At 39.9% G+C, this 14,413-nt stretch overlaps 3 protein-coding genes across 3 annotated transcripts in view; 1 reads left to right on the forward strand and 2 right to left on the reverse strand.

The window, feature by feature from the left end:
• The window catches only part of LOC104957748 (fibroblast growth factor 2), a 10,719-nt gene extending 3,641 nt beyond the window's left edge, over positions 1 to 7,078 (reverse strand). The window contains exons 1-2 of the mRNA XM_010785401.1: positions 6,242 to 7,078; positions 2,397 to 2,500 (exon numbers count right to left, since the gene is read on the reverse strand). Of these exons, the coding sequence (XP_010783703.1) occupies positions 2,397 to 2,500; positions 6,242 to 6,419 (282 nt within the window). The 5' untranslated portion in view covers positions 6,420 to 7,078. The remainder of the gene's footprint in view (positions 1 to 2,396; positions 2,501 to 6,241) is intronic.
• Positions 7,079 to 9,811: 2,733 nt separating this feature from the next.
• bbs12 (Bardet-Biedl syndrome 12) lies at positions 9,812 to 12,627 on the reverse strand. Its single transcript, XM_010785397.1, has 2 exons — positions 12,557 to 12,627; positions 9,812 to 11,875 (listed from the first exon to the last, which is right to left on the reverse strand). The coding sequence occupies exon 2, from the start codon at positions 11,861 to 11,863 to the stop codon at positions 9,938 to 9,940; it is 1,926 nt and encodes a 641-aa protein (XP_010783699.1). The 5' UTR covers positions 11,864 to 11,875; positions 12,557 to 12,627; the 3' UTR covers positions 9,812 to 9,937.
• A 162-nt stretch (positions 12,628 to 12,789) lies between these two features.
• LOC104957749 (centrin-1-like) overlaps positions 12,790 to 14,413 on the forward strand; it is a 2,560-nt gene continuing 936 nt past the window's right edge. Inside the window, exons 1-2 of the mRNA XM_010785402.1 lie at positions 12,790 to 12,877; positions 13,554 to 13,751. Coding sequence (XP_010783704.1) covers positions 12,875 to 12,877; positions 13,554 to 13,751 — 201 coding nt within the window. The 5' untranslated portion in view covers positions 12,790 to 12,874. The remainder of the gene's footprint in view (positions 12,878 to 13,553; positions 13,752 to 14,413) is intronic.

Genomic DNA, 14,413 nt, shown 5'->3' on the forward strand with positions numbered 1-14,413 from the left:
TTGAACTCAAGCTTTTTCAAAAGTAGCATCTTCTCTCTAACTTTTTTATTTTGCTGATGAGTTTCTTTGTTTTTCCAAGTATTCATTTATGATTGTCAAACCTATCCATCTTTTCTTTTTCACCATGCTTTTGAAACTCCTCTCATTCACAAATGTCATTATCAGAATAAAATCCATTCCCAATTGACCCAGTCAATTGTTGGATGCAGCTCCTTAAACGTATCTGTGTTTCTGTGTCTCGTCTCTCAGACTAAGTTCTGCTAAGTCCCTTGCCTTCCCAAACCCCCCCCCTGGCTGTCAGGTTGCCCGTGGAGATCCTAAAAAATGCACACTTAATCCTGCAAATATTAGAGGCCACATTCTTCCACAAACACACCAGCAGCAACTAGACTTTTGGAGAAGTCTGCGTCCTATTTTCTACTTTAATGAGCCTGATTTTTCACGAAGAAGTTGAACATTAATGGAGTAACATCAACCATTAACCCAGTTGCAATCATTTTAATGATCATAGTGTCATAATGTCATCTGAATGATACCTTCTAACTGAAGTGGGTACTTGAATAGAGGTATTGTGTTTGTTCAGCAGATCCAAATTAAGGTCTTGCACATCATGTATTTGTTTATTTGCCTTTTTGGACTTTGTGGGTACAAAATTCCCAGTCATGTTACATAATGTGATTCAAGACGTAAGCACTCAAACTCAAACTTGCAAGCGACCATGATCAGTGACATGATGTTGTTGGCCAAGGCAATGTTAATGCCAAGAAAACACTTTAAAACATTTAAAAAACTGCACTTGAACCCACATTCTGATCATTGGCCCAGGGTCTGTTTAATGTTTTGACAAAGTTTTTTGATGCTCAGTGCTAACTATGACAAACGTGTGTCAACTTAATTATTTCCCGCGAGGGAGGATTTCTTGGCGGGTGGCTGTTAAGTACTTGCTGTTACTTTCCATAACACAGCAGTCTAAATGCTGCATGTGACGAAGGCAGAAGACATTTACTGTGGGGGTTTAATATGTCAAAAGGACTGATGGTACAAATTGTTGCCTTTATATCAAAAATCATCAGAGTTGGGAATTAGTGGAGTACAAATACTTCGTTACTGTACTTAAGTACATTTTTCTGGTATCAGTACTTTACTTCACTACTTATTTTTCTGACGACTTTTTACTTTTACTTCTTACATTTTTAACACAAATACCTGTACTTTCTACTTCTTACATTTTCAAAACAAGCTTGTTACTTTAGTTTTAATCTGTGTTTGGTGGCGTGATCATTATTATTTAGAGTCATTAAGCTCTTTCACACCAAGTACTGTTCCCAGGAATAGTTGCCGGAACTTAGTTCCCCGGAACTCTTTAGATCCGGAACTATCTAGTAGATCGCGTTCACACCGGAATAAGTCCCTGAGGGAGGATTAGGCAAATGAAGCCGCTGACGTTACTTCTTCTTCTTCTGCTTTGGGTTTACTGGCAGGCCACAAACAACTTCACGGCGTATACTGCCACCGTGCCCACGTTTTATTTTGTGTCTCTCTCCGTTGGTGCGCTGGACTAATGCTAATGCTAATAATGCTAATGCGAGCAAATAAAATGGCGGCTTCACAAAACGGGGCGTGATTTGCAATTCGCCCAGCCAATCAGAAATTGCAAACCACGGCCCGTAAAACTCTGAAAGGTTTTGTGAAGACGCCCTTTTATTTGCTCGCATTAGCATTATTAGCATTAGCTCAGCGCACCAACGGAGAGAGACTAACTTATGGCAACACAAAATACAACGTGGGAGCGGTGGAGTGATGAGGAGGTGTCTGCGCTTCTGGCGATTTACCCGGGGCAGCACCCGTGAAGTTGTTTGCGGCCTGCCAGTAAACCCAAAGCAGAAGAAGAAGAAGTGACGTCAGCGGCTTCATTTGCGTAATCCTCCCTCAGGGACGTATTCCGGTGTGAACGCGATTTACTAGGAGAGTCGACTAAAGAGTTCGGCGGGACTAAGTACCGGGAACTAAGTATGGCAAATTACTTGGTGTGAAAGCGGCTATTATTGTTCTTTTAATATAAAGGGAGGTCAGTTACTCTTTAAAACAGCTGGTAGTTACAGTATGGGTACTTTTTACTTAAGTAAATTTCAAAGCCCATACTTGTTTACTTTTACTTAAGTAAAGAAGTTTAGTCAGTACTTCTACTTTTACAAGAGTATTTTTGAGTATCTGTACTTCTAATTGAGTAAAGGATGTTGGTACTTTTGCCATCTCTGCAAATCGTTTTAATCCCCATACAGAGAAATACCATTTGATGATTTGTAGGGACTGCATACCTTATAATCGCAGCACACTTTACAGAAAGGAAACAATTGAGTTTTTAGTTCAGTAGGATGTTGGTGCAGCTCACTCACCGCTCCAAACAGTCGTCCATCTCTGTTCATTGCCAGATAGCGATTCGCACACACTCCTTTGATGACCACTTCGCCCACTGAGGTCGCCTGGAGTTGAAGTTTTACTGAGGAAGAAACAAATGTTAGTTTGAACCAATACAGACATATTTAGTAGTTTGCTTGTGGGATGTTTAATTAAAGGGAAAAGAGTAAGGGCTGTGTAGCAATTTTATAAAAATCCAAAACCAAATCCTATTGATGTTTATGGTTACCACAGAGCCAGCAACTCGCAACGCATATCAGATCAAGGATGCAATGTGAGGCATTTCAATATGTCATGTTTTCTACAGGAGTAAACACGAGTAACAAGTAAGGCCTTAAAGACAGCCTGTTCTAACATCTTGCAGGGCACAGTTGAATTTGAGGAAAGATCTGTGACTAGCTAGATAGCACAAGACAGAAATAACAAAGATAGATAATGATTCAACCTAAATCTGCATTAGTTAATGTAAGGTGGCAGTGAAACAGTGACAAGCTTATCACTCATGCACACACCTTATCACCAAATTATAAAGTTGTCAAGGCTAAGTAGAAGCTAGCAAATACATTCCTGCAGACATTGTTTGTCCAGTCTGTGTTTTCCTGATAAACACATTTCCAATAGTAACTTTAATTTTAGCTCTGTTTCTATTGGAGGCAGTAAATCAGATGGGAAAGCAAAATAATAGGCTAAAGAACGTAAATTAAGCTAACCGATCATTCATTTTGATAACCAGCAACTCATTTGCAATTCTCCTAAATTCCTTCTTCATTTGATACAATCCAACGGTTTTTTTTTTGCAGCTGAACCACCATAAACACAAGCAAAATTAATCTCAACCTTGAAAGTAGCAGTACGAGTCACTTAAAGCGGACAGAGCAGAGTACCTGTTGCCTCGCACACGTATCAAAATCATCTCCACATTTCTTAAAAGAGAATGCTCGCCAACACAGCATACTTTGCATGAAGCCAAACCACAAAAAAAGGAAGCAGGGGCCCCATAAGGTAAATGAGAAGGTCTGTCCAGATTTATTCTCTTCACATAGATGCACATCTGTCTACAGTTAAGCTTGCTGCCTGGATAATTAATGTCTCGGATCAAAGAGGTGTTCTTCCCAGAAGAAAACGAATAATTAGTGCGAGTGTGCTGCCGTGTGTTTAGTGTTTCTAGGAATGTTACGTCCCATTAATGTGAATACAGAAAAAACCTCCCCTTTAATTGTGACAGTTAAATGCACGTTAAAGGGTCATGGCAATGTTTTCTCTCAGTGATTGTGATGTTATGTTAAATGTTTGTGTTTCATGTATTGTGTCTGGCAAGGGTGTAACTTTGGTTTGAGAAGTGGGGGGGGGACACAAAACAGCGGGTCCTCCGCAATGAAACATTGTTTTCGATTGAATTCCATTTCCTGCCTTTCTACAAATATATATTAGGGACTATGGTGTTAACTAATCCAAGAAAAATGTGTAGTGTATATAATGAGTGTGCAAACTTATCTATCCATGAACCTGTTTTATTTGTGATGACCTCACATCCTATAGGGGGGTCCGAGGGCATGCACCCCCGGTAAGATTGTTGTCTTTGAATTGAAGTTAAATGCATCAATCTGGTGCACAAATTAAGAGATTTATGGATACAGCTCTCAACACTCATATGAAACAGAACTGTATATATTTCAATACTCCAAAAACCATTAGAATATGCTCACAACCAATAACACATCATTGATATACTCCTCTATCCTATCTTTATCTTACCTAGTCTGTCTCTTTTTATTTATGCATATTTTACTAATCACTCCCCTTTCAAACTGTGTTTTTAATTTTTTACTGACATTGGGATTATTTTTTTACTTATTTTGAACAACTATATTAAATAGATGGAAATATTTGTTTAGACCAAACCGTTTGAGACCCACTAAGATAACTAAACTAAAGTTTACAATCACTCAGCGAGTCCTTTACCTCCCTGAGCTGATGTTACCTCAGCCTCTCAGTCCGACAGGAGAGGACTCGCCCTCTCCTTATTGTTGAAACAGCTTCTAACCTCTGTTAGCTCCGAGCTAGCACCAGATGCTAACAACAACCCCCGTAACTCTCTCTGTCTCTCTCTCTGTCTCTCTCTCTCTCTCTCACACAAAATGCGCTCCTGCTACACACACACAGACGGTCCTCCGTGACGATGACCACTTGCGTAAAAAAAAAACATATTTGAAAAGTGGGGGGGGGAACAAACGAGATTTTGAAAAGTGGGGGGGACATGTCCCCAGTGCAAATTACACCCATGGTGTCTGGATATGTGTCTATGTTGGTGTTGGACATGGAGCTGCTGTGATGCAAGTCAAATTTCAGACTTGATCTGACCAATGATAATAGTACCAGGTATTATTCTATCGTATCGTACCATACAGTCTATGTACAATGTGGGTCCACTGTATCTGTAATTCATATAAGGGCAACAGTACTCTACATGTGGAATACTTTTCTCACAAAACTTTGACATGGGAAGAACACATGATGGACAAGACACAAAATACAAATATGGACCTGAAAATAGGCAGAATAATTTGTACCATTATTATATTCTGTAATGTGTCTGCTTATTATATCTTATGTCAAACCTGATGAAATGAATGTGGTGAAAGATTAGCTCAGTTTTTAGGGGATTTGTTTAGTGCTACAATACATGTAATTGAGCTTGTTAATGTTTCTATGTATTTAGTGCCTGTGCCCCTATCTAAAGCTTTGGATTGCTTATTGGGGTGTCCCATTTCCCTTCCTAACTGTTTGTGACTAAAATGAATTGAATTGAATCCTTGAATACATGTCTCACTAACATTACCAATTTGTACTGGAAGGTATGTTATGCTATCCAAAAGTTGGCGGGTCAATCACCTCCCTAACAATAGGAGCATTGATGAAAGTCAGCTCAGCTTAACTGTAAAAAAGCATTGCTGGGAAAAGCCAAATGATGAATACTGACTCCTGTTGTGTGACTCATTGGGGATATGTATTACTTACACTTTGATACTGATCATTTGCTATCCAGAAAAACAGGAAGTGTCTTTAAAAGTCAATTTAGTCTCGCTGAATGTAATTCAATTATTCTAAAAATAGTGCATGTGTCCTTGAGCTGGTTTCAGATCTGGCACCTGTTTGAAAGGTCACAATGTGTCTTGGGCAATGCACTTCTAAATATGTTTTCCTCGGAAAAACCTTTTTTTTTTTTAACGTCCCATCTCCTCCCCTCCCACTTACTGATGCAACCCAAAAGTAATCAGTGATACAGGAGCACAGATTGTTTCAAGTTCAATCAAGGACAACTTTAGAAAAGTAAAAACTTCTCTCAATTTATAAGTGAGTGAAAACTAAGAGTGATTGGGGGTTGTAATTATTATTGAGTTTTCACAGTATCATTTTTAGATATATTAGTGGTATAAATTCATTGACGTCAAACACTGACAGGGAGCTGTAGATCAGGAAATGACTAATTCCGGCTTTTAACTCCATGTTGTTCTGAGTGACGTAAACTCCACAGTAAGCAGTGTAAATGGCTTTGACTCAACCTGGGGATCTACATTTACTAAAAACATCCTGCATTTTCCATTAAAGTTCCCTTTGATTAAGGTCTGCAGTTATTAAACTTTCCATTCGTAGGCCTACACACGCTTTAGTGTTTACAAGTGGAGAGTAAACCTCAGCAAGTTGGAAAACTCACATCGTTCCTCCATGATGATCTGACTTCCTTGTTGCAAATTAAAAAAGGGCATAAAGAAGCTTTGTGTGCGGTGCAGAGCAAAGACGAAGAGGGACTGGAAGTACTTACTGTGGGGGTCGGTCTTCTCCCGGATTCCATCCACACCCCCTTCAGGCTTTATCCTCAAGAAGAAGCCCCCGTTCTTGCAGTACAGCCTTTTGGGGTCCTTGAAGCTCCCGGGAGGAAAGCCGCCGCTGCCTCCGTCATCAGGTGTGGAGGGAAGTGTTGTGATTTCTCCCGTGGCCATATCCTCCTCTTGCCTTGCTTCCCGGCGACTGCTTCGTCTCCTTCTTGAGCAGCTCAGGAGCCCCAATGTGGCCTCCCACCTCCCACTAACTGTTCCCTCCTCCACAGAGCTCCACAAACACTGATTCAGGTTAACCCCAGAGGTCAGTTTGCCTAAAGGACCCCCCTCTCAGGACAACCGGTGCCCTTTGAGTCCTGAGAATGTGAGACAGAAAGACTCCTTAATGCCTTTACTTGCAAGCGTCCGAATGTGTAGCTTGTAGATCGGGCAGCTGCTTTGCCAGTGTACTTTGAGCACACTGGTAGGGGGGGGATTGCATGCAGATTCCCCCTTCGCTTCCACTCTTCTTGCAATGAAGTGTTTAAATCAGGGCAGCTGGCTTAGATCTGTGTGCAAGGCTTTCCCCTTCGGGCCTCAGTTCGCATGCGCCCTAGGAGCACCAACACACACTCGCTCACGCCCACTAAAGGCTCACTTTTCTTACCAACCAACCCAGAAGGAGTCGTGAAAGGAGATGAGGGCAAGGAGGAGGGGGGGGGGGGACGTGCAACTTGGACTGTACCACTGAGACCCTTCAGAGCGCCAAGAGCAGCATGTGAACCGAACCAGTGTTTCCATTCATGCAGCCTGAGAGTTGAATAAGGTCTATTCATAGGTGCAAAACAACAATGTGAAGGAGAGTTGCCAGGAGACTCCGACGAGCAAGCCTGTGTCTTGAATGATTAGTTGGTGACGGGAATTATTTGTGCAAGGTTTAGTTTTATTTTTATTTTAGGACCATCCATTTGCCAAAACAATCACTGGTCAGGCCTTCTGGGTAATGGTAACCACAACTCGTGGATGGGTGAAAGTCAGCTGTGCTGTTGGTTCAACTGGTCAGTGTGGAGGAAATTCCACACAAAAACAACCTGTGAACAAATCATAGAAGTTTAAAGCAAAGTTTAGTTATTTAATAAAGTCAATAAAAGTCAAAGCATCAGAGTTAATCTATTTCAGCTGAAAGGACAGAGTCTTTGCACCAACAAGTTTGCACAAGATCTGACAACATACAACAGAAAATACAAACACTTTATACACTCAAAAGCAAGGAAAGGGGAAGGTCTCAGCGAGGCAATCTGCATTACAGGAAGTGTTTGCCAGATGGGTTGAAACGTGCATACATGTTAATTACAAACCAATGGTCGAAGAGACAGCCTTCTGTCTGTTCTAAGGAAGTGAGAATTAGAAGCTAGATGTGAATTCAAACCGCGGGAAAATCAAACCAGAGAAGGAAGTTATAATTAAATGAGACTTACAGTAATGATACATTTACTACAACAGTCAGTAAAACATCTGACATCCAGTCAGGACAATCGAGTGACTACAACTTGGATATTTGTAAAGGAGCCTTTTATGGGACTGTATCAATCGAGAAACTCTCTATTCTTATTTTTGGTTTGCCAGTTATTTCTTTCTAAAAAATACATGCATGACACATTCTTGTATTGTGTTGGCACCTGTTCTCAAACGAAGGCCACATACAAGCTCCTCAGGCTTTCTGGTGCAGGAAAACATTACTATAAAATGATAATTTGTGAATACCAATACCTCCATACCACATGTAGCACATCAAAAATAAAACTTTCCTTAAGTTCCTTTCAAAATCTTGGAATAGTAATTGTTCGTCAATGAATAAGGTACCCAAGCCAAATGAAATGAACAATCTATGGTCTCATCTTGAATATATGAAATTAAACTGGATCATCGTACACACCTTGTAAACTTTATTTAGGTAATCTAGGATTTTTGCATGCATCAGTCCAGGTTTTTCTCCATGCATATGAAGCATGAAGCAGCCAGTAATGTGAAAGCCTGAATTAGATGTGTCAGACTTCACTACCGATTTCCTCATCAATGTTGTGTCTGTGATGTTATGTCATACCCCCCCCCTCCTTCTCAATCGTACACCCCTGCTGAGCAATGCCCTGAGTCAAGGTTGTTATGGTTCCACCGTAAAGCATTTGCAAACTTTTTATTAGACTGAACTATTTTTAGGATGCAATTAGACACTCAGAGGAAATGGAAGGTCTCAGGTGTCGCTTTAGTTGACACCTTTGAAATACAACGCGCATAATAGGAAAGAGTCCAAAGGTAACCGAGAGAGTGCTTCTCTTTTACGTGAATGATCTTTGTTTTAAATGTTCCAATTAGTAGACATTTCTTCTGTGGAATAACAGTTTGTTTATAACTTATTATTTTTATTGTATTTGATCTTTTCTCGTTTTATATGAATATTTGTATTTGATCTTTTTTTTGCATTCTTACACTAACTTATTATGTTTCAATAAATATTTGTATTTAAATGTATCTTTTTATTGCACAATTTACTTTAACTTCTTGTGCTAATATAACTAATAGTATTTTACCTTTTTTTTACATCCTCACGTTTTTATAAATATTTTACATATTTATTTTTTCGTTATCTTTTTTTTATTTCCTTCAAAAATGGAGCAACTGTCATGAAAAATGTTCCCTTAGAAAAATAAAGTGTTGTGAATCTGATTGTAAAATAAGCCTTGATTCATGGGTGAATCAACGTAAGGCATCAAGTGCCAAGGATTGCAAGGGTCTGTAATATTCCTGTGACCTTCCAATGATCTTTTAGGAAGGTAAATTAATGGTTTCTAGAATACATCTTTTTTTTTTAAATAACCTTGTTATGACATTTATTTCACTTCGTTCAAGGAAATGACCTAATAAGACTTAACCAAAAACATTGACTCTGCCTGGAGCTGTTCCTTCCCCTACAAACATTACTATTATGACAGAGCAGGTCATTAAACTTCCAGTCTCAGGGTATAAGGTGAGCAGTGTTATCCAACCAGTAGGAACGGTAACAACACTAAAAACACACCGGTAAGAGGGGGAAATTATATTGTTGTGTTGGACATGCACTATTTCTTTTGGGAACTAACCATGAAGACAAAAGGTGTGTTCACCGTCATGTACTGTAAGCGAATTCAGGCCTGGTTGATAATACATATAAACTGACTTTTATTGTATTTCCTGTGAAAGGAGTACATTGAGAAATCTGACATATCTACTGACTGTACTTCATATCTGTTTGTTTTTTTATTTCAAGATGCTGTTCTCCAATTTCTTTCGAATACCTAGAGGTCAGGATTCAAATCATTAAAGAAGTCATCAGATGCTTTCGTGAACATGCATGAATTAGGAATATTCATGATTTTCCACAATTCAGAATCTCTTTCTCAGTCTCAGTTTGGATTAAAGAGTCACATGAATTTAAGTGTCATATAATAATTTGTCTCCCCCAAGTGGTAGCACATGTGAAGTTTTTTGTTTTTTTTAAATGTTGTTCTTTGACTATTTATTGATGACAAGAAAATAAAGAATATGAAAACACTTTATTTGACTTTTCCTTTGTACCATTCATACAAAAATACATTACAAACAAGTTAAATACATATATTTTTCAATTTGGGAATGTGTAGGACAGCCAATCCTTCAAAATGAAATCACAACAGCATCAGCTTTTCTTGTGTATCATCAGATGTTTGGTCAATGCCTGTGATGACCTCCGCATCAGTCTGCAAGACCAGGACGACCAGATCTAGAGCTTTCCTCCATGATTCCTGCTTCACACTCAGATTATCATAGATCTTTACTGCGGGTGCTTTGCTTGATTTAATCGGTAATGAAACTCCGCTATCCTCCTCTTCACCTTCCAAGGAAAGCTGTGATAACTTTGCATCAAGACTTTCGTTATTGTTCTGCAGTTGTTGGCGTGCTGCCGTCATGGCTTTGACTTTTGAGAACCTTCCGGTGTTAACCATTACGGTGGATATGTAATCTAATAAACCATCTGCAATGAGCTTCAACACTTGGCCTCTGTAAGGGTTAGCGGCTGAGTCCCTGTTCCTCTCTCTGTGATGTTTGACATGTTTCTCTGCTTCCCTTTGAAGGTGGTGAACACAAAGCATTTCTGTCACTCCAGCACCAGGCAGGAGGACTTTGTCTTCCAGCATGTGGTGTAAACGATAAGCACAGGCCCAGAACCGGTCCTCCATGGCCTGCAGCTTGCCATGTACGCAGCTCGAGAGAATCACTGTGACCAACTCACTGTTTTCTACAGTGGAAATATTCACAGTAATTAAAGGTTTTCCATCATAGCTGCTGAGGTCCCTCCATATTTCAGCCTTAACACCAAGACCGATACAGTGCCTACTCAACTGTGTGCCGTATGTCACCGGAACAGCTCCCGTTGCTTTAGCAAAGGCTCTCAAAACGGAAGCCTTCACTTTTTCCACCGCAAGTATATGATGTCTACAACAGCTCTGAATCACTTCCTCACGAACCAGCCCGCTGACAAGTATCAGGTTCACTCCCAGGTTCAACAGAAGTGCCACGATCTTTTCCATCCACTCTTTGTCTTTGCTTGAACTTGTAAAGTCGGACTGGTCGCTCACGCACTGTACACCTGTTAGCTTTTTAAAGCCAAGATGGCGATAGGTGTCTGATAAATCTCCATTAATTAGAGCAACTCTTAAGGACTGTTCTTTTAAGTGATGTGCAACTGAAGCCTGTTCATCAGATACAAGGACGATGCAGCCTGGTAAAACACATGCATGCTCCTCTGGTAAACCAGGAAGCACACAAGTCATCACTTTAGTAACATCAAATGTGGAACAGCTGATGTTTTCTGGATGATTTTTTGACTGTACTCGGCTAGCTTCTACTACTAAATTCATCGCATCGACACAACCATGACTCAATCCCTTTGCGATGTGTGCAATGTCAGGGAGCTTAGGGTGATCAGGTTGCGTTACTGTTGAGACATTTTCTGATCTGGCCTCGTAAAAATGTCTGCTGAGTTTTATTTTTCTTTGTCTACTGCCATTTAGAGTCTTAAGACCAACTGTTGATGTCTCTTGCAGGTTGCTTGATGCTTGGGAAGCTTCCACATTGGGTTTCTTTGACAGTTGAAATCCTAAAGCATGTGATTTCGCATTGAAGCTCTCAGATGGCTCAACATGGAGACCCTCAGTGGAGACGCTGCTTTTCCTGCAAACATCGACGCATATATCCATCCCTTCAGACAAAGCAGAGAGGATGTGAGGGACTGGAATCCCTCTCTGAAGGCACTCCAGAGCAGCACGACTCCACGCTCCGGCGAGAAACAGCAGGCATCCCGACCCTGTGTGATAGACCTTCTGGTGGGCCTGGATAGTCTCGTGAACCAGCTGACCCACGGCACAGCTCAGCTCCAGATTCTCAAAGATGCGAAAACAGGAGCACACCAGAGCTGACTCCCCGCTCGCTTCATCCTGGATGAACTTATACTTTTTATTGGGGCCCAAAGAGGAGTGTGTGATTCCTGCCAGCGCTGCGAGCTTCTGAAGTCCAACATGTTGTCGGTGGTTTATAATGGTGCTTCCAAGCATTACTTGAGGTGTCTGAATTGTAAAAGGAAAATAAATATTGATTACAAACTAAAAGTATTGTATTGAGTTTGGTTACCATTGCGTGTGTTAAGTCTTACTAACATTAATATGTAGTGGAAGGTAACTAAGTAGTTTATTTTATATTAACATAAGTTTGAGGCATGGCACTATATGCTATAGTACTTTGTACTTTACTTAATTACATTTCAGTGGGGAATATTATACTCAACTAAGTCTATATCTGGCATCTAACCCTAACTCTTGTAACCTGAAAAGTTATAATATTACATACAAAACATGTGATAAGCTTATACAATATGGTGCATCATTATATATTAAATGAAGCAGCAGTCACTTTAGAAGTGTGAATAGAACAATAATATAATATGCATACAAAACACATGTTATCCTGCATTATGTTAGATACTTAAGATAAACTTAGCTGGTAATACTTGGTGAACTTTAACATTTTGAATGCAGGACTGGCTATTAAGTGTGCATTAAGGTAGCTTATTTCTACAACAAACCTGCAAGACAGGCAGAAGCTTGCATGCTGAGCTAACAAGCTAATACTTTACTTCGAAAACAATACGTAACTTCTAAATTAACACTGCCAAAAACGAACCAAAACGACTTATGTCTGCACATGAAGATTTAGCTAAACAAGCTTCATCTATAAAAGAGTATGTTTACCTTAATTTAATGACATAGGATAGTTGTTTCTGTTCCCACTGACCAGCTGCTCCGGGGAAAAAGATTAAGCACTGCGCATGCGTATGGTTTCATGGTTGCCAGGCGACAAGAAACGATCTCAACCATTGGAGGACACTGTAAAATCCCGCCCATTACCGTTTGCAATTGGCTATTTTAATTACGTCACGCTGCTATAATGGTTTCTATTGGCTATCTCACATGTCATTCAACATAAGACCGTTGCTGCGTGCCTGCTTTGTTGACATCCGGTTATAATACACAACTTTTTCGACTTTCCCGGCTGAAACATTCATTTAAATGGTATGTTCATATACATGTTTGGTACAATGTATTTCATTTTCAGAAAATGTCGGGAGGTACCCTGAAATGCTGACAGACAGTGATATAAAGCCGTTCAACCGTGTTTGTTGGTTAGCTTCATGGAAGCTAAAGTTAGCTAACTAGCATGATAGCAACACACACTTCTTATGGCTCTTTCTGCTGCTCCTGCAGAATTAGTTACTATCAGAGGTGGAAGAGGCACTCAGATCTTGTACTTGAGCAACAAAGTTACAAGTAAAAGTCTTGCAATCAAAATGTTTTGCAGATTGGTCCATTTCAGAATCATATTATATGTTTTGATTATAATTATTGGTGTGTTAATGTGTGTATCTAGCTGGTGAAGGTGGAAATAATGTTTTATGTATTGATTTTCTGCAGGGTAGCTTGTGAATTTCTACTAACTAAAGTCGTATTTAACGGTTGATTATGTTTTATATAAAAGCAAAGTAAGTAAGGTACTACGTTAATGTAGTGGAGTAAAAGTACAATATTTGCCTTTGAATTGTAGTAGATTAGAAGTACAAAGTAGCATAAAACTATATATATTACTTTAATGTAACAGCACTTGAGTAAATGTACTTGGTTACTTTACACAACTAGTTACTATCTTATAGAAAGAAGCAACCACCTCTCAATGTGTGTTTTTTCTTCTTAGGCTTCAGGTTACCGAAAACCAACCTCTTCGTCTGGTCCAAGGAAAAAGGCAGTTCCCAAAATGGAACTGAACGAGGAACAAAAGCAAGAAATTAAAGAAGCTTTCGACCTCTTCGACACAGATGGCACTGGAACAATAGATGTGAAAGAGCTGAAGGTGGGCTCCTGGTCTAATAGAGATGGCAGGACGTGTTTGTCTGCAGAGATAGAAGAACTAAGATTATTAACTTTAAGGTGGGGTATGTAATTTATTTCAGAAACACTTGTTATATTCCATGGAATGCTCTTAACATCCCGGGCGATAGCAATGAATACATTAAATGCTTTGACAATAAATACATACAAAAATATCATCTGTGGAATTTGAAAGTACGCAGCCGAAAAAAATCTGCCCCTTCCTTCAGACTTCCTTACAGAGCCCCTCCTCCAACACACACAATGTGTGTGTTGGAGGAGGGGCTCTGTAAGGAAGTCTGAAGGAAGGGGCAGATTTTTTTCGGCTGCGTACTTTCAAATTCCACAGATGATATTTTTGTATNCTGATAGCAATGAATATATGAAATGCCTTGACAATAAATACATAAAAAATGTCATCTGTGGAAGCCGTGGCGCTGTAAAAAGCACGACCAATCATCTGAGCCGGCCCGGCTAAAGTAACTGGATGGCCTACCTGCCTGTCAGCCTTCCATCTGTGCACAAACTTATCTCGTGCCCTCATTGGTCATGTGTGCGTTTGTGTGTGTTGGAGGAGGGGCTCTGTAAGGAAGTCTGAAGGAAGGGGCAGATTTTTTTCGGCTGCGTACTTTCAAATTCCACAGATGATATTTTTGTATGTATTTATTTTCAAAGCATTTAATGTAT

Source organism: Notothenia coriiceps, unplaced genomic scaffold, assembly GCF_000735185.1.
Source record: "Notothenia coriiceps isolate Sejong01 unplaced genomic scaffold, NC01 NC01_scaffold00027656, whole genome shotgun sequence".
NCBI classification, from domain to species: Eukaryota; Metazoa; Chordata; class Actinopteri; order Perciformes; family Nototheniidae; genus Notothenia; species Notothenia coriiceps.

Coding starts and splice junctions, on each gene's coding strand:
- bbs12 (XM_010785397.1), bottom strand. CDS start 11,863: ATGCTTGGAAGCACCATTATAAACCACCGACAACATGTTGGACTTCAG.